Source organism: Pelobates fuscus, chromosome 3 (assembly GCF_036172605.1).
Source record: "Pelobates fuscus isolate aPelFus1 chromosome 3, aPelFus1.pri, whole genome shotgun sequence".
Lineage (NCBI taxonomy): Eukaryota > Metazoa > Chordata > Amphibia > Anura > Pelobatidae > Pelobates > Pelobates fuscus.
In genome coordinates this window covers 150,986,849-151,008,154 of record NC_086319.1, presented here as the reverse complement: position 1 = coordinate 151,008,154, position 21,306 = coordinate 150,986,849, and the positions used below count along the sequence as shown (strand labels likewise).

The following is a 21,306-nucleotide window of genomic DNA, read 5'->3' as shown; positions in this document are numbered from 1 at the left end:
CCTGTACATCCGATATCATCACGGTCAACATTTCCAACGATACTGGTTGCGGCAGAAACTCCAACCTGGTTCGTAGCTCTTTTTGGAATGGGGTCTCTTCCTTGGCTGGTGGAGGTGTAGTGCTGCGGGCTCTGTCTCCCTCCATTAGTTCAGCGATCAGCACAGCCTTAGATTTGTTGCTGGCTATCTTGCCCCTGGCTTCCAGTAGCTCTTTTAAAGTCTGTCGTTTCAGTATGGTGTAGTCAATCTCCATACGAATTGCCCTTGCTTTCCTTGTTCGGTAGTTCCAGTGTACACGAACGCTGCTTTTTCGGCTGTAAGGTTCGGATCCCGTCGCTTGCCACCAATTGTAACGGTATGCGGTATAACCGTCCACGACATCCGTTGGTATCTTCAGGAAATCCACAGTCAGAGTAGAAAACAAGGCAATATTCCCAATCCTCCCAATAACCGGACGAAACCCAGTTTGGGAGTCAACTAACTCGGTTTATTCACAAGCAGCGTATTTATACAGTTCCCCATGCAAGGGGTTTCCACACAGATCATCCAGGGGATTTCTCCCAACATGCATTGTGACTTTCCCAACCGGCATTGCGACACGAGAGGGATACTCCCACTAAAATGGACGATTAAGTGGATTATCCCCTCGTGTAGCAAAACCGACAATTGACTCAAAAATCCATAATTCACATAATATTCGGTACTTTGGAATAATCGAACGTTCGGTAGATAGCTGGGGTCGGAGCGCACCCTTTGTGAGAATACCGCTCTGATCCCAGCTGAATTGACCGAACGCCGCACATAATACATTTAAACATGAAAGTTGGTTTAAAAGTACCGAATAAATACGGGACATATAATGTACCGAACGCGGAACTCCCGAATGCTCTGGAAACCCAGCGGGGCTCGGATCATCGAGTAGCCGTTTTCAAGTCCAGGCTCTCGACGACCGAACACCGCTGCAGAGACAAAGGATCCAAGATGGCCGACCGCCGCATGGTCGGTAGTGGATCGACGGCCACCTAGGAGAGCCCTTAATTACCGATTGCAACAATGTTGCAATCGGTTACTTGGTACCACACGACTTGGGAGTGTGTGGTCGACCTGGGGAGCCCGTATTCGTACGGCGAATGGCCAGGATAGCCGTGTTTTCGTCGTATGAATGCTGGTACGCTGGCAGCGTACGGCTGCCAGCGTGCGAACGGCCATAGCACAATACATACATAGTTAACGGAACACATCATACAGTCAGCCTACGGACAACCTATACTGCATATAGTCCAGAAGTGGCTAGATTTGCCACAGACCACACCTTGAATATGCTGTGCAATTTTGAGCGCCTGTTCTAAAGAAAGATATCATGGCACTAGAAAAAGTCCATAGACGAGCTAAAAGGAATGGAGCATTTTAGTTATGAAGAAAGGTAAAAAAAATGTAATCTGTTTAGTTTGGAAAAACGGCGCCCGAGAGGGGATATGATAACATTATAAAAATATATTCTGAGCCAGTACAAACCTTTATCTGGAAATCTATTCATAAACAGGGCTATACATAGGACACGAGGTCACACATTTAGGCTGGAAGAAAGGTGATTTCATCTAAGGCAAATAAAAGTTTTTTTTACAGTAAGAGCAATAAGGATATGGAATTCTCTGCCTGAAGAGGTGGTTTTGTCAGAGTCACTACAGATGTTTAAACTGCAATTGGAGAAATACTTACAAAAACATAACATACAGGGATATAATTTCTAATTAGTGGGGTGCTTGATCCAAGGAGACATCTGACTGCTATTTTGGGGTCAAGAAGGAATTTTTTCCTAGTTTTTGGCAAAATTGGAAGCGCTTCAGACTAGGTTTTTTGCCTTCTTTTGGATCAACAGCAACAACATATGTGAGGAAGGCTGAACTTGATGAACTCAAGTCTCTTTTCAGCTATGTAACTACCGTATATACTCGAGTATAAGCCGACCCGAATATAAGCCGAGGCCCCTAATTTTACCCCAAAAAACTGGGAAAACGTATTGACTCGAGTATAAGACTAGGGTGGGAAATGCAGCAGCTACTGGTAAATTTCTAAATAAAATTAGATCCTAAAAAAATTATATTCATTTAATATTTATTTACAGTGTGTGTATATAATGAATGCAGTGTGTGTGTGTGAGTGCAGTGTGTGTGTATGAGTGCAGTGTGTATGAGTGCAGTGTGTGTGTGTGTGTGTGTATGAGTGCAGTGTGTGTGTATGAGTGCAGTGTGTGTGTATGAGTGCAGTGTGTGTAAGTGCAGTGTTTATGAGTGCAGTGTGTGTATGAGTGCAGTGTGTGTGAGTGCAGTGTGTGTGAGTGTGTGTGTGTGTGCAGTGTGTTGCAGAGCCTTGGTGGGGGGTGGGCATTTTTATTATTTTTTTTAAATTATTATAATGGTAATATATTTTTTGTTAGATAATTTTTTTTTATTATTTTTATTTATTTTATTATTATTTATTATAATTTATTATTATATTTTTTTTCATCCCCCCCTCCCTGCTTGATGCATGGCAGGGAGGGGGGCTCTCCTTCCCTGGTGGTCGAGTGTCATTGGTAGTTCAGTGGGGGGTAGAGGGGGGCTGTCAGAGCTGTAACTTACCTTCACAGCAGCTCCTGTCAGCTCTCTCCTCCTCCGCGCCGTCCGTGCAGCTCCTCTATCAGCTCACACTGTAAGTCTCGCGTGAGCCGCGGCTCTCGCGAGACTTACACTGGGTGCTGACCGAGGTGCTGAACGGACGGCGCGGAGGAGGAGAGAGCTGACAGGAGCTGCTGTGAAGGTAAGTTACAGCTCTGACAGCCCCTGTCTGTATTACGGCAATGCAAATTGCCATAATACAGACTCTGACTCGAGTATAAGCCGAGTTGGGGTTTTTCAGCACAAAAAATGTGCTGAAAAACTCGGCTTATACTCGAGTATATACGGTATGTAACTATGTAACTATGTATGTGCAATAGTGTCAAAAGCCTTACTGAAATCTAGGTAAGCAATGTCTACTGCACCACCTTGATCTATTTTGTTAGTTACACAATCAAAACACTCAATAAGATTAGTTTGGCATGATCACCCGTGTTGTATCTGATCTTGAAATCCATGTGACTTTAGATGTTCAACTATCCTATCCTTTAAAATGGTTTCCATTACTTTCCCCACTACTGAAGTAAGGTTTACTGGCCTATAGTTGCCCGACTCCTCCCTACTACCTTTCTTGTGAACTGGAGCATTAAACAGTTTTGAATGTGTTTTTTATGTTTAATGTTAAATGAGAGTCCCTAGCAAACCCTTTTCTCTGGGCTGCTTTGGCAAATGAGGAAGTATTAGCCTGAGCACCAATGAAAAGCTGTCACTGGCTTTTAGCCTGTCAGAGCTCCAATTGATGGTATGCATGTGTATGAATACAAGGAAGTCTGTTATCCCTGCCTTAGCCATCGTCTCTGAAAGGGACCGTACTGTCGGTGGCCAGGAACCCTCATGGAGGGACAGTGCAAGGGGACTCCAGGTAGTATAACTAATTCAAAGAGATTAAATAATTATAGTGGCTATAGTGTCTCTTTAAGGCAAGCTTCACCATGTGTTAGATTGACAGAAGAACTGAAGCATTCCACCCTTTGTCAAGTTCCACCCTTTGTCAAGATTGCAAATTGTAGGAAAATACATAAGATAAAGTAGTCCCTACTTTGTTTTATGTGTTAGAGAGAACTAGACTCTGAATGAGGAAGAGAAACAATAGGAGATAAGTAAGTTCAAGGTGACGGAGTCCCTTTAATGCTATATACCATAACTTAAATAACTCCTTGATTAATGTACATTTTTTTTAAGATTTTTTTTTTCTTTTTTCTATATTTAGTTTCCGAGGAACTTGATGGAAGATGCTACAAAGGTGGCTATTGAAGTTGGATATCGCCACATTGACTGTGCCTATATTTATGGCAATGAAGCAGAGGTTGGCAATGCCATAAGAGCAAAGATTGCAGATGGTACAGTTAGAAGAGAAAACATATTCTACACTGGGAAAGTAAATATCTAAACAGGACTTATTGATTTTGATTGACTAAAAGTGGATCATTAATTTTCACTTACTGTTAACGTGTATTACTGTTTTGAAACATATACATACCGCTCCATATCTTGGTAAAGTTAAAAAGATTAGCAAGTTTTAAGATATCAATAATATTTAAACTTGTATTTAAAGTTGCTCCATTGACCTTAGAAGATAAACTTAGCCACAATCCTCCTGCATCCTTTTCCTGACTGGCTATAAATTCACAGTCTAAATTCAAGTATAACATGGACAAGATTGTATGTTCTGTTTTGCATTTAACATTTCTTACATTGTGCTCTTATCCAGTGTGTTTTACGATATATATATATACCTATATGAAGTCCTTGGAGTGCTTTTCAAAACTACTATATGTAGGGTTGTTGCTGAATAAAGCTAAGTTTATTTTCACCTATATGAAGTCCTTGGAGTGCTTTTCAAAACTACTATATTTATTATTGATGCCGATAAGCACCGGGCCACATAACTGATTACACTGGAGTGCAAGCATTTGGACATTGTTATATATATATATATATATATATATATATATATATATATATATATATATATAGTGCCTTGAGGGGGTACCATTGTTTATAGAAACATATAATGTGACGGCAGATAAGAACCATCGTCCCATCTAGTCTGCCCAAATTTTTAAATACTTTTATTAGTCTTTTATATCTAGGGTAGTCTTATGCCTATTCCACACATGCTTAAACTCCTTCACTGTATTAACTTCCACCACTTCAGCTGGAAGGCTATTCCATGTATCAAGAACATTGATAATTATACAGACTGGGGGATGTATAATTAGACACTAATAGAAAAGTAGAAGAGAACCCTGTCCCTGGGCTTTAACCTCCTACGAAGTACTAAGTAAAAACCTGCATAAGCTTGCAATCTAGAGTTCTCCAAATTCTGGCTCTCCAGATGATGCTAAACTACAACTTCCATGATTCTCTGGCTATCCATTTCCTATTTCATTCAAAGAATCATGTGATTTGTAGTCCAGCAACATCTGAAGTGCCAGGATTTTGAAAACCCTGATTCTAGAGCAGGGGTGCCCAAAAGGTAGATCCCCAGATGTTGTAGGTGATGCTTTGCATGTCTTTAGAATGTTGTAATGGCAAAGCAAAGCATCATGGAAGCTGTAGTTCTACAAAACCTTTTAGGCCCCCCTGTTCTAGAGGAGAAACATGCGTTGGGATAGTAGGTTGTGGGGAGAAAATCCAATTGATATAGCAACAGGAAAGTACTCATAAATATGCCACATAAAGAGTACTGATTTATAAACAGTATATAGTACACTGTTTGCCAATTATTGAAATTAACAAGCAATTCTTTATAATCACTAATCACAAAATGTGAAAAAAGAAATCAGTGGCTATAAAGCATAGGGATGAAATATGAAGTAATAATTTTGTTAGAGTAACTCTTTCTGGAATGCTCCTCGACTTCCCCCACCCCTCTTTAAAGTAAAAATAAATGACAAAAGAATGGAAAGAAGTAGCTGCAAGCCAGGCCAATCAGAGTGCTATTGCAGGCCAATCTCACAGTCCCTCAAAGCGAGCATGTCGGTTCAATGCTCTTTCAGGGCAGCCCATGCGCAAAGAGTTCTCCCATGAGAAAAAGTCAAGTCCCTGTATGTATTTTACGCAGCACAAGCAAAGTTAATGACACGCTTGCAATAAGTTTGCTTGTGACTTGTCTCTGATGTCTCCACAAGTGGAATACAAAAGGACAAAAGAGCCAGGAGAGCATATGGTACATGTATTTGGAGGCTGCGTGTGGGATTACATGTGTTTAGAGTGAGTTGATTGTGGTCTGGTGTTTTGTATAAATAGGTTGGTTTCAGATGTGTTATGTTCATGGTGTAATATGTGTGGCAGGCTTTCCCAAACTCCGGCCCTCCAGATGTTGCTGAACTACAACTCCCATGATTCTTAGCCCATCTATTTCATTCATAGATTCATGGGAGTTGTAGTTCAGCAACATCTGGAGAGCCGGAGTTTGGGGAAGCCTGGGTTATAGGGTGTGTAGCTATGGGCTGTGTTTAGAGAATGTAGTGTGTTTGTGTACAGGGAATCTAGTATGTGCACAGGGGATCCAAAGTGTGTATAGGGGATGTGGTGTGTGTGTGTCAGAAATGTAGTATTGTCAGGGCCGGTGCAAAAATATTTGGGTACACAGGCGAAGATGGAAGATGATGATGCCCAATCCCCCCCCCCACCCCCCACCCCCCACCCAAAAGAGAGCTTCTTCACCTTTTATTTCTTATCCCCTTTTTTAAATGCCGTACCCCCTTTAGTGTATCTTATCCCCTATTTTCCTCATTGTGTGTCTTACACCTCCCTTGTGTAGCTCTTACAACTCTCCATTGTGTGTCTTACTCTCCCCATCGCCTTTGTGTGTCTACTTCTCTCCCAGACCCTTTGTGTATTTTACTCTTCCAGCTCATTTGTGTGTTTCTCTTTCACCCCCAGCCCGTCCTTCTCTCCCTGCCTGTGCTGTCTTATGGACGCTCTTGCCCTGGGTACCGTGTGTGTCTATAGGGGATCTAGTGTGTTTAGTGGATCCAAAGCATGTATATGGGATATAGTTTTTTTTTTGTTTTTGTTTTGTTGTTTCAGCCTATACCCATTACACGTGTGACATAGTCCCACAACATTATGTGATTCTGCCAGTCCAGCAGCCCAGGCTGGTGCTGTGGTTACATAATAACTTGGCATCCTCCTTGATTCCTTCAGCTCACCATTTCCCTTTCGCTGCCCACTTGGGAACTTTAACACTGTTTGCAGTATGTCTTGAGTGATGCCGTCGCGGCCCTTTCTGCCGGCGGCGTGCCCTCTGAGAGTGGGAAACCACATGCTATGACCGAGGACGTGTTGATGACTATAATAAATTTATATTATAATTATTGTACAGAGGATCCAAAGATGGGAGGTTTATTTTTACATCTAAATAAATCTATGCCTATGTATCTATTGATTGAACTTTAGTACTCATACTTTTTATGAATTTTATCATTTACATTGGTAACTTTCTTTTTGTAGCTCTGGAACACATTCCATAGTCCTCATCTGGTCAGACCAGCTCTAGAAAAATCTCTTCAGCAGCTGCAGCTTGACTATATGGATCTATTCCTTATTCATTTACCAACTGGTCTCAAGGTAAGGCCTTGTATGTAGTGTAACCCTCCAGCAATCGAACTATAACTATTGTGACCTTTAGCTTTGTTTCTGGTTTATTTCCTGACAACGGATGAGCTGTGCTATTATCATAAAGGAAGTCAAATAAGGTAAGAGAGCTAAATGAATGTAGTAAGCATCAGGTATTGTTTTGGCTTTCTTTCCTCTAACCAAGCGGTTCCCAATCATAGCACCGGGAACTGTGCTCTACCCTGCCGGCTCTGAAGTACCGGAGGGGATAGCCAGCTAGCACATTGCTGACAGCCGGCAAGGAAGGGAGGGAGGGAGGGAGAGAGGACCTGGGGGAGCTCTAAGCTGCAGTTCTACCGAGTCCTACTCTCGCAAGCTTGGAGCTCACTTTCCCCAATGAGACCACCAAGGCTTCCCTACCAGACCACCAGGGATTGCAGTAAATGTCCCTCCCTCCTACGCAAAGGTAAGCGGAGGGAGGATATCATTTTTATTTTTTATTTTTAAAAAAGTATATATGTATTAATTTGCCCTCCTATCCCCACAGACCCCACTCCATACAATAGCTCTCACACACACTGCCCCATACACACACACTATTCCCCATACACACACTCCCACCCATACACACACACTATACCCTATACACACTTACTACCCCCATACACATAATTACCCCCATACACACACTATCCCCCATACACACACTATCCCCCATACACACACACTACCCCATACACACACACACACTATCCTCCATACACACACACTACCCCTCATACACACTATTCCCCATACACACACTCCCACCCATACACACACTCCTTCCCCATACACACACACTATCCCCTATACACACTTACTACCCCCATACACACAATTACCCCCCATACACACACTATCCCCATACAGACACTATCCCCCATACAGACACTACCCCCCCCCACACACACACACTATCCTCCATACACACACACTATCCCCCCATACACAGAATTACCCCCCATACACACAATTACCCCTGTAACAGATCACCTGGAACCCCGACTGGGTACCTCCGTTGAAGGATGCTCCTAGCACTTCCTGAGGGCTCCAAGCACTCCAGCAGACACCATAAGCACCGTAAACTGCTTCAGGTAGCAAACCAGGAACAAGCTCTTATAAGAGCTTAGTGATTATAGCAAGAGAGTATGACGAGCATAGCAATCCCTTGTAGCAGATTCCCCCGATAAGAGACAGGACTCTAAATTGAGGGTGAAGTAGAACTGTTTTAATAAGCCTCAAAGGACTTTCTTTTATGCAAGTTCTTACATAAAGTTACCAAATACAAACATACTCCAAACCAAAATAAATACAAACATACTCAAAAATCTGACAATTCTCTCCAGTGTTTTGAAAGTAAGGTGGAAGTCCCTTTTGACTAACCGCAAGCATGGCTTTCCTGCCAAAAACAGTTCCATAGATTTGGGCTGTGCGGTCGGTCAATTTTCTCTTCTATCCTGGAGATAATTGGCTTAAGTAGCTGTAGTAAACTCAATTATACAGAAAATATCACTAAGTCACAACTGCAACAAAACACATTAAAATACATAACTAATATTCTATAGAACTGAACCCCCACATTCTGAGGGGGATCTGAGCGCTCACTATAGCCGAACAGCACTCAGATCCCATGAACACAGTCAAATTGCCCTGGGGTTAAACAATAGCAAGGGTTGATGAGAGACCAAGGAGGGACAAAGCAGCCAGTTCCAACTGGTCTGGCTGTGTCCCTGGGACAACGCCCTGTTGGAGAACAATGGGACAGGAAACAGGGGAGGGGAAGAGGCACACCTTCCCATGGATTCAAATGGGCAGAAAAAGTGTCCCAAAATGCAATAAGCCCAAACAGACTTTTTAAATGGCAATACTTCACAGGGGCCATAGTCACAAGGCAAGAGGCTGGCATGCAGGCCTCTCCAAGTGGTGAGGCCACTTTCGCCACATATCTCCCCTTTGGAGGGTAGACTAACCAGGTACCTGAGCTTCTGTCGGTCAGTGCCTCAGTAAGTCGGACAACCCAACCACAATAAGTACAAGAATAGCCCACCCACAACAAACGGTTACTTGGGGGGGCAGAGGCCAGCTGCGCTCTACCCCGATGTCAGCGCTTCTGCTGGGGTAGCCTTGTTGGGACTTGGCTTGGGAGGGGAAATAGCACTTACCCCCTCATCCTGGTATCCCTGCGAGGGTAGTTGGGGATCTTGACAGGCTGTCCAGGCTCCCGGTCGGATGGGTGCAGGGACTATGGTCCAATCTGTACTGTCTAATAGAATACGGTCTCCCCTTGGTAGGGTAAGCTGCAGCTGGGGAGAGAGGGCAAAATGCTCCTCTCCCTGAAGCACATGCTTCCGCTGGAGAGGGAGACCGACCGTCTCCACTCCCAATAAATTGTCCTGCTGCTGGGGAGAGAGACCGACTGTCTCTGCCCCCTGTAGGACACACTGCTGCTGGGGGAAAAGGACAACACCTTCGGCCCCTTGGGATGCATTCTGCTGCTGGGGAGAGAGACCGGTCGTCTTTACTCCCTGTAAGATGCTCTGCCGCTGGGGAGTGAGACCAGTTGTCTCCCCTCCCTGTAACATACCTGGCTGCTGGGGAAAGAGACCGACTGTCTCTTCTCCCAAGGATACACACTGCCACTGGGGTGGAAGGACTACACCTTCGGCTCCCTGGGATTTGCACTGCCACTGGGGAGAGAGACCGATTATCTCCACTCCCTGTAACACACTTGGCTGCTGGGGAGAGAGACCGACTGTCTCCTCTCCCAAGGATACACACTGCCGCTGGGAAGGAAGGATGACACCTTCAGATCCCTGGGATTCGCACTGCTGCTGGGGAGTGAGACCAATTGTCTCCACTCCCAGTGATGCTGGTTGGTGCTGGGTAGTGGTAGTGACCATCTCCACTCCCAGTTATGCGGGTTGCTGCAGGAACGAGGGACAGACAATCTCCTCTCCCTGTGATGTTGGTAAGGGAGCAGGGGGTAACTCGGCCAGGTCATCCCAGCTGCACCGTCGGGTGGATTGGGGCCAAATTGAGCTGAGGAAGTATTGGTAGTCCTGCTCCAGATCCCACTCCTGGGTGTCCAGATGGAACAGGTCTGGTCCTAGGTCAACTGCATTAGGGAGTTCCAGCATGGCTTCATGGTAGTCATGGATGTCCCAGAAGTGGGACTCTGTAGGACTCCCGAAGTCTTGGTCATTAAATGCTTCCCAGAACAGGCCAGAGCCATGGAAATCCTTGCCCTCCAGTTTTTCATAATTGGCCATCTCGGGAACACGCTGGACCGCGTACCACCATAGCACCTGGTACTTGTCGCAGAGGTACAGTTCCCTCCATACTAGTATCTCGAATTTCTTCACCCACTCCCCCTGTGGCTGCCATTCGGGTCTGTAGTCTCTGCGGCCTGCTGGGAAGGCATTTATCTTGCCAACGCTGAGCGCTCTCCAGGGCTTCGATCCACAGCTCCTTTCTGGCCTCCCCTCTGAGGTCCAACATTTCCTCCTCTGATACCGGCCCATCCTGTTGGTCCAAGAGGTTCTGCACCCTCCAGTAAAACTCCTTCTCATATGGGTTTGCTGCAAAGGGGCTCACTTGCTCCATGCTGCTGTGAACAGGGGTGCTGTACATGTCATGTGTCCTTCAGGGGCTAGTAGGCCTCAAAAGACTTTCTTTTATGCAAATTCTTACTGTACACAATGGGTTAACTTAATTATCACAGGCAGGAAAATATACAGTTTCACACAATATTCATATCTCCTAAAATATACATGCAATCTCCAAAAAAGTACATATTCTAAGTCAGCATACTCCAAATGCAAACACCAGAAACTTCAAAAATCAGACAATTCCCTCCAGTGGTTTAAAAGTTAGGTGAAAGTCCTTTTTGATCGACTGCAAGCATTGCTGTGCGGTCGGTCAATTTTCTCCTCTATCCTGGAGATAATTGGCTTAAGTAACTGTAGTAAACTCAATTATCTCCAGGTGCAGAAAATATCACTAAGTCACAACTGCAACAAAACACATTAAAATACATAACTAATATTCTATAGAACTGAACCCCTACATTTGACCTATCCCCAGATAGCTTGGATCTGAGCGCTCACTATAGCAACAGCGCTCAGATCCCACAAACACAGTCAAATTGCCCTGGGTTTAAACAATAGCAAGGGCTGATGAGAGACCGAGGAAAGACAAAGCAGCCAGTTCCAACTGGTCTGGCAGTGTCCCTGGGACAACGGCCTGCTGGAGAAAAATGGGACAGGAAACGGGGGAGGGGAAGTGGCACACCTTCCCATGGATTCAAATGAGCAGAAAAAGTGTCCCAAAATCCAATAAGCCCAAACAGACTTTTTAAATGGCAATACTTCCTAGGGGCCATAGTCACAAGGCAAGAGGCTGGCAATCAGGCCTCTCCAAGACCCAAGGCGAGGTCACATTCGCCACAATCCCCTATACACACACACTACCCTCCACACACACACTACCCTCCACACACACACATTACCCCCATACACACACACACACACACACACCATCCCCCATACACACACATTGTCCCCTATACACACTGTACCCATCACACACACTGTACCCATCACACACACTGTAGGGCCGCCATCAGATATTTTGGGCACCTAACACAGCTCAAGTCTGGGCCCCCGGGTGCCCGCCTCCAAGCTCAGCCTCCACAAGAATACACACACATACAGACACAAAAGGACACAGACACACACACAGAAAGATACACACATACTGAAACAGACACACACATATACAGACACATACAGGCACACACATACTGAAACAGACACATATACAGACACATACAGACACACACATGTATAAGGAGATACAGATACACACACACATACAGACACACACACACACTGACGTACATACATACTCGCATATTGACACACACATACATACATACTGACAAACAGACATACATACTGACATACAGACATACATACATACATAATGGCATACAAACACATACATACTGATATACATACAGACATACATACATATTGACATACACACACATACAGATAGATATATACATACAAACATACTGACATACACACATGCATACTGACATACATACACACACATACATACAGATAGATAGATAGAGGCATACATACTGACATACACACACACAGACATACATATTGACATATATACACACACATACTGACAGACATACATACACATACATAGATAGATACACACATACATACAGGCATACATACTGACACACCCACACACAGACATACTGACATATATACATACATACATACATACATAGATATATATACACACATACATACTGACACATATATACATACACACATACATACATACATACATATATATATTCACACATACTGACACACAGACATACACAAACAGAAATACATACATGCAGACACATACATACATTCTTATATACATGCACACATACAGACATACTCCTTATTTTAAAGCCACGCTCCTCTTCCTTACCTTTAAGTTGCAGGAGGGTAGCTGAGGATGATGGGAGCGGATGCCTCTCCTCTCCTCTGCTCTGCTCTCTCTCCCCCTGCGCGGAGTAAGCTGGGAGGAAGTGACCCGCCGTCACTTCCTCCCAGCAGCATTTGGGTGCAGCCGCATTTTATTTTTTTTAAAGGGGCCCGGTCGCGTTATTACATGGCTGCAGCACTGACCGGGCCCCTGAAGATATAGGGCTCATCGGTGGCCCTAAATGCTTGGGCCACCTGATGGGCCCGGTGCAGATGCACCTGCGGCAGTTTCACCGCTCCTGATGGCAGCCCTGACACACTGTACCCCCCACACAACCTGCCCTCCCCACACACACACTGTACCCTTCACACACACACACACAAACTACATCCTATACAAACACAATGCACCCCTGTACACACATTGAACCCCTCACACATGCACACTGCACACCTGTACACTCACATGCACCCCTCACACACACACGCACACTGCAACCCTCACACACACACTTCACCACTCACACACACATATTGCACCCCTCAGACACACATATTTCACCTCTTCCACACACACACACACATTAGAGTCCTTATCCCGGCAGACCCCAGGTAAGTGGTCAAACTGTTTAAAACAGTTTGACTACTTACCCTGAGAGAGCACTTACGGCACTACTGGCACCATAACCACTACAACATAATGTAGTGTTTTTTGTGCCTGGATTGTTTCTTTAAATAATCTACCAGAACCACTCCCAAGATTAGGGGCTCAGTATATGCTGAACTGCTGTACATATATACTATAATTATAAAATGTAATTAATAATCAGACTTGATTTGGTCCTTTGCCCATAATTTTATTTATGGCTTTTACATGGTGTTTCTTAGAGAAGCAATCCTTGGTCACAAATGGCCAAACCTTCCCTCCCATAGGATTGTTGACTAAAGTTCGGCCCTTCGTCAATTCGTCAATTCGGTTTGGCACTTCGGAAAATCCTAACACTAAGCCTACCCTAACCTTACCCTAAACCACACTCCACCTAACCATAACTCTACCCCGAACCCTACCCCTAACCCTACCCCTAACCCTAATGCTACCCTAACCCTACCCCTGTCATCATTCATGTAATTTTACCTCCCTCTCTTGTTTTGCCACTTCTGAAATTCGGCACTTCGGAAATTCCGTTTGGTTCGGCACATCCGAAATTCGGCACTTCCAAAATGTGGCACTTCAAAAAATTTGTTCGGTTTGGCACTTCGGACAGTCGGCACTTCAGACATTCAGAAGCATCCGAATGTCCGATTTGCCTGAATTTCGTCCAAATTCACATTCGGACCAAAATGAATTGCATATGTCTAGCTGAAACTGTGCTTGAAATCATCCAGTCACAGCACCATGGGATAACACCCTGTGTTCTTGATGGTAGGCACCTCTCCAGGATGTCTGGTAGAAGATCCACTGAGTGACAGCATAAAAGGTCCTTAGTGGTCTTTTAAGTCTTGTTTGAGATAGAGGAAAATTACTTAGTAATGCCTTATTATTTAGATAGATTTGTTTGATGATTTTTTTTTATTTACTTTATGAGTAGATTTATTTTTAAAGTGCTTCTTCTTTAAGCCAGGTGATGATCTAATGCCTGTTGATGAAAATGGTCATTACATTTTTCATTATACAGATCTGCGAGAGACTTGGGAGGTGAGTTGTTTCTATGTGCTTCTGTATGTCTTGGAACGGAACATGTGGCATTCTGTCCTTTAATGTCCTCATGTTTGTGCAGAATTATCATATCAATCAAGTTTTCTTGGACACAAATTATTTATACATATTACAAGGCAGCCTATAAAAACACTGAACTGTGGTATGTAGAAATCAAAGGTTGCAGGATGAAAAGTTATGTATCATTAAGCATACAAATTCTGCATATACCCAGGCAGCAATTTTCATATGTTGTCCATCAAAATGAAGATGTGACATATATCCTGGAAGCATGATGGATACTGCAACACTAGTTATTTGATGTTACATCATCATAGGACAAACCTTTACCTCTTCTAGCATAATTCTGAATAGGTCCTTATTTACAAGAAGCCAGGAAGATTATGCATCTGGACACACATTGATGCAACAAAAAGGTGCCCATAAAACATAGTCACCTTCAAGTAATTGCATGTCTGATGCATAGATCAAGTGTGTGTTGTCCCAGATGAAGATGTCACTGTCAGGCAGTTTGTTCAAGAATTATCTATTTTGCCACACATTACATAATGTCCATAAACTACTTATACTGTCTTTTTTATGAGTGCATGGGATGGGCAGTTTTTTTTTTATATTCGATACCACTTATGGTCATTTATGATGTCTGATCAATTATACTGTAATTCCAATGGGTATATAACACCAAACATGACTGTGATCAATATCTCTTGAAATGCCTTAAAATAGTTATGATGGGATGTAGTGTCAAAAATGTTTTTAGGAAACACAACATTAATATCAAAATCTGCTTACCATAGTCACTAATTAAAATAATAAGAAGTATTTAAAGAAGAACCATCAGTAAGACTGCAGGGGCATGATCTATACATTAAAACTACTTCACTAAGTTAAAGGTTTAAGTTAAGCTATAATGCTTTCATAACAGAGGGGTTGAGGTACAATATTTACTCTTTTTAAAATTAGGAAAACCCAGGACTAGATGAAATACTTTGAAATATAATAAATATACTATACATTGCTCTACGCGTTAATCATTCCACAGTTACTTTTATAGAATCATGTTTTTAACAATGCTGATTTTTAAATTGGCAGATATAAAGAAAATATTCAAGGTTATTTACTTTGGTGAGAATTCAAAGAGAATTTAAAGTGAATTTCAAATTTAAAGTATCACCCCACCCCCCAAAAATTAATTGTATTTTAAATAGAATCTTTATGAAATACTAATTTTGTCTTCAATTTCAACTTCCCTGAAATTCCAACCCAGTCAAGTGATATACAGAGACAAATTAGGGACTACTTTGTCTCTGTCTTTCTCCTTGCTTGGACTCATGGATGAGTCTAAGTGTCAATCCCAACAGCTGTCAACAGTGCTGTAGTGAATTGGCCGTGTTTATGGAGGATCCTGCAGTCTAGCAGGATCCTCCATAGACATCAATGCTGTACCTTTGTGCATGCGCAAGAGTATAGCAGTGGCATCAGCTTCAAAGAGGATCAGGATGGCTCCTCCTATGAGGGAAAAGTTCAGGTAAGAAAAGCTCACTGTCACCTGCCCCCTGGGTCACAGGAACACAAGTGCGGATCTTTACAGGGTATACCCTGACGGTGACAGTGCTGCCTTAAAGGGACAGTATACCCACAAGAAGAACTACTGCTTGGTGTAGTTTTTCTTGTAAGTATAGTCAGTCCCTGCAGGGAAAAGGCATTGTTTACATTACTGCCTAGGAACACCTCTAGTGGCTCAATGCATCTCTATGAGGAGATGCTGATTGGCCAGGGCAGCATTTCTTCCTCCGCTCCTCCCCTTCCTCCCCTCCCCCCATCACCTTCCCATCAGCCCCACACTTTCTCCCCCCGGCTCACCTTCATGGCTGAGATTATCACTATTGACAATTTCAGCCAATCCAATCCAGTGAGATCATCACTTCTAATCGGCGGTGAAGCCAGCACCTGTGGACCCACACAGCACAAGAAATAACGTGAGTTTTACAGCTATCTAGGAAGACAAGTTGGGGCCAAGAGGCTAAATAGTGTTTTTAACACTACAGGGTATGAAATAAACATTTGTGTTCCTGACCTTATAGTGGTCCTTTAATGACAGAGTGCCAAACTGAAAGCATAGCTAATTTATAATCCAGAGAATTATCCAGGATTAGATGATGTAAAGGGATATTGTAGGTCGATGATAGGTGTTTAGAGTCCAGAGTCCAGGCCTCAACAGGGGGAGCGCCTAGTAATAGCTCGCTCCATTTTACATTGTATTATACTTTGTGAGTGGATCTTGGGCCAGCTATCCACCAGAGGATACTTCCAGTTCCTGGCTATTAGTATTTTGACAGCCATTAAGATGTGGAGGATAACCGGTCTAAGGTTTCCATTAATCACCTTCTTATACATATGTAACAAAGCCATTCTATGAGTCAATGTAAACTTTTTTCTAATAAAGTTGATAGATAATGGTTTGTTTTCTCCCAAAGGTGCCGGATTGCCGGGCAATCCCACCGAATGTATTTAAAATCTGTTGTTGGCTCGGAGCATCTCCAACAAGTGGCGGAGGCTGTAGAATACATTTTTGCAATTTTGGGGGGGGGTTCTATGCCATCTGTTTAATATCGTATAATGAGCTTCATGCATATTTAAACAATGACAAGTTTTATATAATGTTGTAAGATAATTATTCCATTCTTTCGTACTTATGTTTGTTTTCAAATCATAATTCAATTTTGCAATTGCCAGAGAAATTGGCTTTGTATGTGCTTTATAGATTAGTTTGAGACATTAATTGACTAAATGGGTATAATCTGCTTGTTCAGACATTTCTGTCAAAATCTTAACTGGAGGCTCAAGAGGGTTAAATCTCAGATTTTTTTTAAGAAAGATGTTATTTTTTTATATAAATTAACCATTCAGTAGATGGTAGGTTGTATTCAGTTTGAAGTTGTTCCAAAGATTTAAACATATTTCCTCTTATAAGGTTAGAGATCCTTTTCATACCTTTATGGATCCATAATTCTAAGGTTAAAATATATTTAATTGTGAAGCTGATATTATTTTCCCTTTTATACCGATTTTTTATTTAAAAAGAGGCCAAGCTGGAAAAATGTGTTGGACTACTAGTGACTTTAAGGTTTTAATATGGTGGATTTCTACTTTAAATTAAAAAAAAAAAAAAAAAAAAACAGAGAAATGGATGGAACTTAATCTTCTACCTTTAATTAAAAACCTTGGAAATCTCATGGTTAGGGAAGATGAATACATTAAAAGCATATATCGCACCAAAATGTTCGTATAGTATGAGAAAAAATTCTATTAGAGAGAAGGAAAAAAAAAGAAAAAATTAAATATATATACATTTGTTGTGTCACTATTTTCTTACAATTCTTTCTATTTAAGTCTGTGTTAGGTGATACTATTACCATCTTAGTGTATGTGATAGTCAGACAAATTGTGTATGGTGTACATTATAATGTCCTATTTTTTTTTTTATAACTTAATTCATAGTGATCATAACTTTATAACTTTAGGGTGATACTGCAATCTCTTCTTGTGAATCTTTTATTTTCCTTTTATTTCTTTTTTCCCTCCATTGTTCCCTTTCCCTTCTTTCCCTGTTCCCTTGTTCTTTAACCCCTTAAGGACCAAACTTCTGGAATAAAAGGGAATCATGACATGTCACACATGTCATGTGTCCTTAAGGGGTTAATAGTAATAAAAATCCATTATTGGGAGATGTTTCTATTATTCAATATGTGTATATTTGTAAAATTATGTAAAAAAAAATTGGTTGGTGCATTGAGTGTTATTTTATTTAGTTTTAAAGTGGTCGTGTCTGTGATATAAAGTGTAACTATTACATATAGTAATAATATTTTCTCATAAGGATATAATTGGGTGGGTAGATTTTTTAGATATATTGTAAGATATTTTCCATTCTCCTTCTTTCCTTCCCCTCCTGCCTCTATTCCGTTTCCCCTTTCTCTTTCTTTCTTTCTTTCTTTTCTTCCTTAATCTGGATGAGGGACAGGATATGATTGCGTTATTTAATTTGGAGTTATAGATTCCCAGAGTTCTCCCTTTCTCTCTCTCCTTTTTCTCCCCTTTCCTTCACTTTCTTTCCTGAAATCTGTGTCAGCCTACCAGAGCTTATTTGTGTCCTGTCATGATTGGCTGAATTCGATTATTTGAGGAAGACATCATAAAGTTTTTTTCTTTAAGCCAGCTGTCAAGTTTGTCAGGTGATTTGGGCACAATTGTGCTATAATCATAAGATATGATCATTTTTGTGCGATAGCCCCATTTGTATTTCATTTCAGATCTGGTATTAAATGACAGATCTGGGAAAATCTTTATTTGTGCATATAGAGAGGTCAAATGGGTATCTCGCGCCGCATTGATGATTTGGTCTTTAAGTCTGGTTGATACACAGCATATGTTACATCACGAGGCTTAGAACTGTGGATTTAAGGGGGTTAAAGGTCCTGTGGCACCTTTACAGGACATTCTCATATCCTGATATATTTATGCCAAGTGCTTTTATGAACTCTACTACATAGGCGTCCAGCCCATCATGATAAATAGATTCTGGAAGGTCCTTAAGCCTTAGGTTATTTCATCTGGATCTGTTTTCCAGTTTGGTTATATTTTTACACATGTTGTTAATTCTGTCATCTTGTTTTTTTGATAGTGTCTTCTTGTTGCTGAATAATGGTCTTCAATTGTGCCATGTACACTTCATTTTCTTGGAGTTGTTTCCTTATCTGCTGTTGGTCTTCTTTAACATCTCTCCTAATATTATTTATCTCTGATTTAGATGTTTCTAATTGAGAGTCACATGCCCTTTCCAAGAATGCTTTAGTGATTATTTGATCATCCTTTTCTGTGTCCAGCAAATAATGTTTCGAGGCTGCGTCTGGCATATTTAAGGATATTTCTTCCAGATCTGTTCTATCCAGATCTATTTTATTCGTTTTAGGGGAAAAGCAAGTGTGGCAAAAGTAACCTTGCCACTGGGTTTTGGAGAGGCCTGCTGTGACTATGGCCCCTGGGGTGTATTGCCTTTTAAAGACACTAATTGTGCATATTGGGACTTAGCACAATGCCCCTTTCAAACATGTGGTGGCAGCCATCTTAAATTGTCCAGCAGTGTTTTGTCGTCGAGTGTATGGAACTGTTTTGGGCATGGGACCATGTGCACGGTGGGGCAAAAATAAGACTTCCAGGAAATTCCTGAACCCCTGAACCGATCTGGGTGATTTTTGGATATGTTGTATTTTGGGGTACTTTTGGGGGTTTGTAAAAATGTATGTTTTTTTCTGTTTAGAGTTAATTGAGTTAGCCCATTGTCTTTGTTAATTGTATCACAGGCAGAGGGGAGGGTTTGTGTACATTATCTGAGAGTGTCTAACTGTACAATACTGTTTTGATTGGTTTTATGAATTTGTGTCCTGTGCTCCACAAGATCCACCTGGATGGTGACCTTGTGGGTAAAACTGTATAAAAGACAACAAACCCTCAGATCTGCTGAGTTCCTGTTTTACCCTCAACATAGAGCCTCGTCTCATGTTTGGGGGGAAAAGGCTGCATCTACACTGGGGGAAAGCTATACTCTGTATACTCCCCTGGGCTATAATCCCTAAGCTCTTTTAAGAGCTTGTTCCTGCTACTCTCTCTTGGAGGAGAGGTTCACCCACTGGAACCTGGAGCCTTGTCGTAGGTCCAGGTTGGGTAGAGGATGGCAAGTTCCCAGCCAAGCTGCAACGCTTGACGTGGCTACTGTGGTGCTGATGGTGTCTGGTGCAGTACTGATGGTCATTGGTAAGCACTAGGAGCATCGATTGACAGAGGGTCCATTACATCTGGTGGCAGCAGTGGGATGGCGTCCTAGTGCGAGGAGAGGCAGCTCGGAGACACCGGTAATGTTGAGTTCCCAGCCAAGCTGCAACGCTGGATGTGGGGACTGCGGTGCTGATGGTGTCTGGTTGTAGTGCTGATGGACCTTGGTAAGTACTAGGAGCATCGATTGATGGAGGGTCCATCACAGCAAGAATTACATTTCTTTGGTTTATTTTCTTTTTTCTTATTTCTTTTGTTAGAATTTTTTGTTTTGTTTTGTTTTGGTTCGGTTTGGTAGTCTTTTTGGTTGCCATTTCAATGTTTTATCCAACGACATAATAATGTTTATGCTATCTGGTTTAATGTCTGCTTACCTCCCCCACCTAGTATCTCTTTCTTTTGAATATTTTAAATATTTCAGATTTTATTTATTGGTTAATTATTTGTCAAGTTAGCTCTTTTGAGGAGCTATATTCTATAAAAAAAATGTATGTTGCTGGAAGCAGTGTCATTAACAGGACACAAGAGAAAAACAAAAAAACAAAAAAGAACAAGAAAACAAAAAAGAACAATTTCTCTCTTTCCTTTTCCCTTTTCCCTATACCATGCCACAGTGGTTTTACAAAGTAGTTAGATTAGCTATTAGTATAAATTTATAGTAAAATAGTATTGACCTGTGCATTAGGTTTTACAGAGTCTCTTTCTTTTCCTTTGCCTTTTTTATATTCCGTTCTTGTTTCTTTCCTTTCAATTTGTCTTTGATTGTTCAGCTCTCTTTTTTCTGGCTGGTTTAGAGTTAGACAAATAGTATGTTTCTCTATATTTTGTTGCTAGATGAACATAGTTCTATTAACCCCTTAAGGACACATGACGTGTGTGACACGTCATGATTCCCTTTTATTCCAGAAGTTTGGTCCTTAAGGGGTTAAAGGAAAGGTAATTTGCAAGTAATCAGCTTAGAAATTTATCTTCTCAATGGAGCCTC

The 21,306-nt window shown here is 41.9% G+C and overlaps 1 protein-coding gene across 1 annotated transcript in view; it reads left to right on the top strand.

Annotated features, from left to right (window-relative positions):
* LOC134602556 (prostaglandin-E(2) 9-reductase-like) overlaps positions 1-21,306 on the top strand; it is a 65,756-nt gene that overhangs the window by 27,520 nt on the left and 16,930 nt on the right. Inside the window, exons 2-4 of the mRNA XM_063447531.1 lie at positions 3,868-4,035; positions 7,119-7,235; positions 14,391-14,468. Of these exons, the coding sequence (XP_063303601.1) occupies positions 3,868-4,035; positions 7,119-7,235; positions 14,391-14,468 (363 nt within the window). The remainder of the gene's footprint in view (positions 1-3,867; positions 4,036-7,118; positions 7,236-14,390; positions 14,469-21,306) is intronic.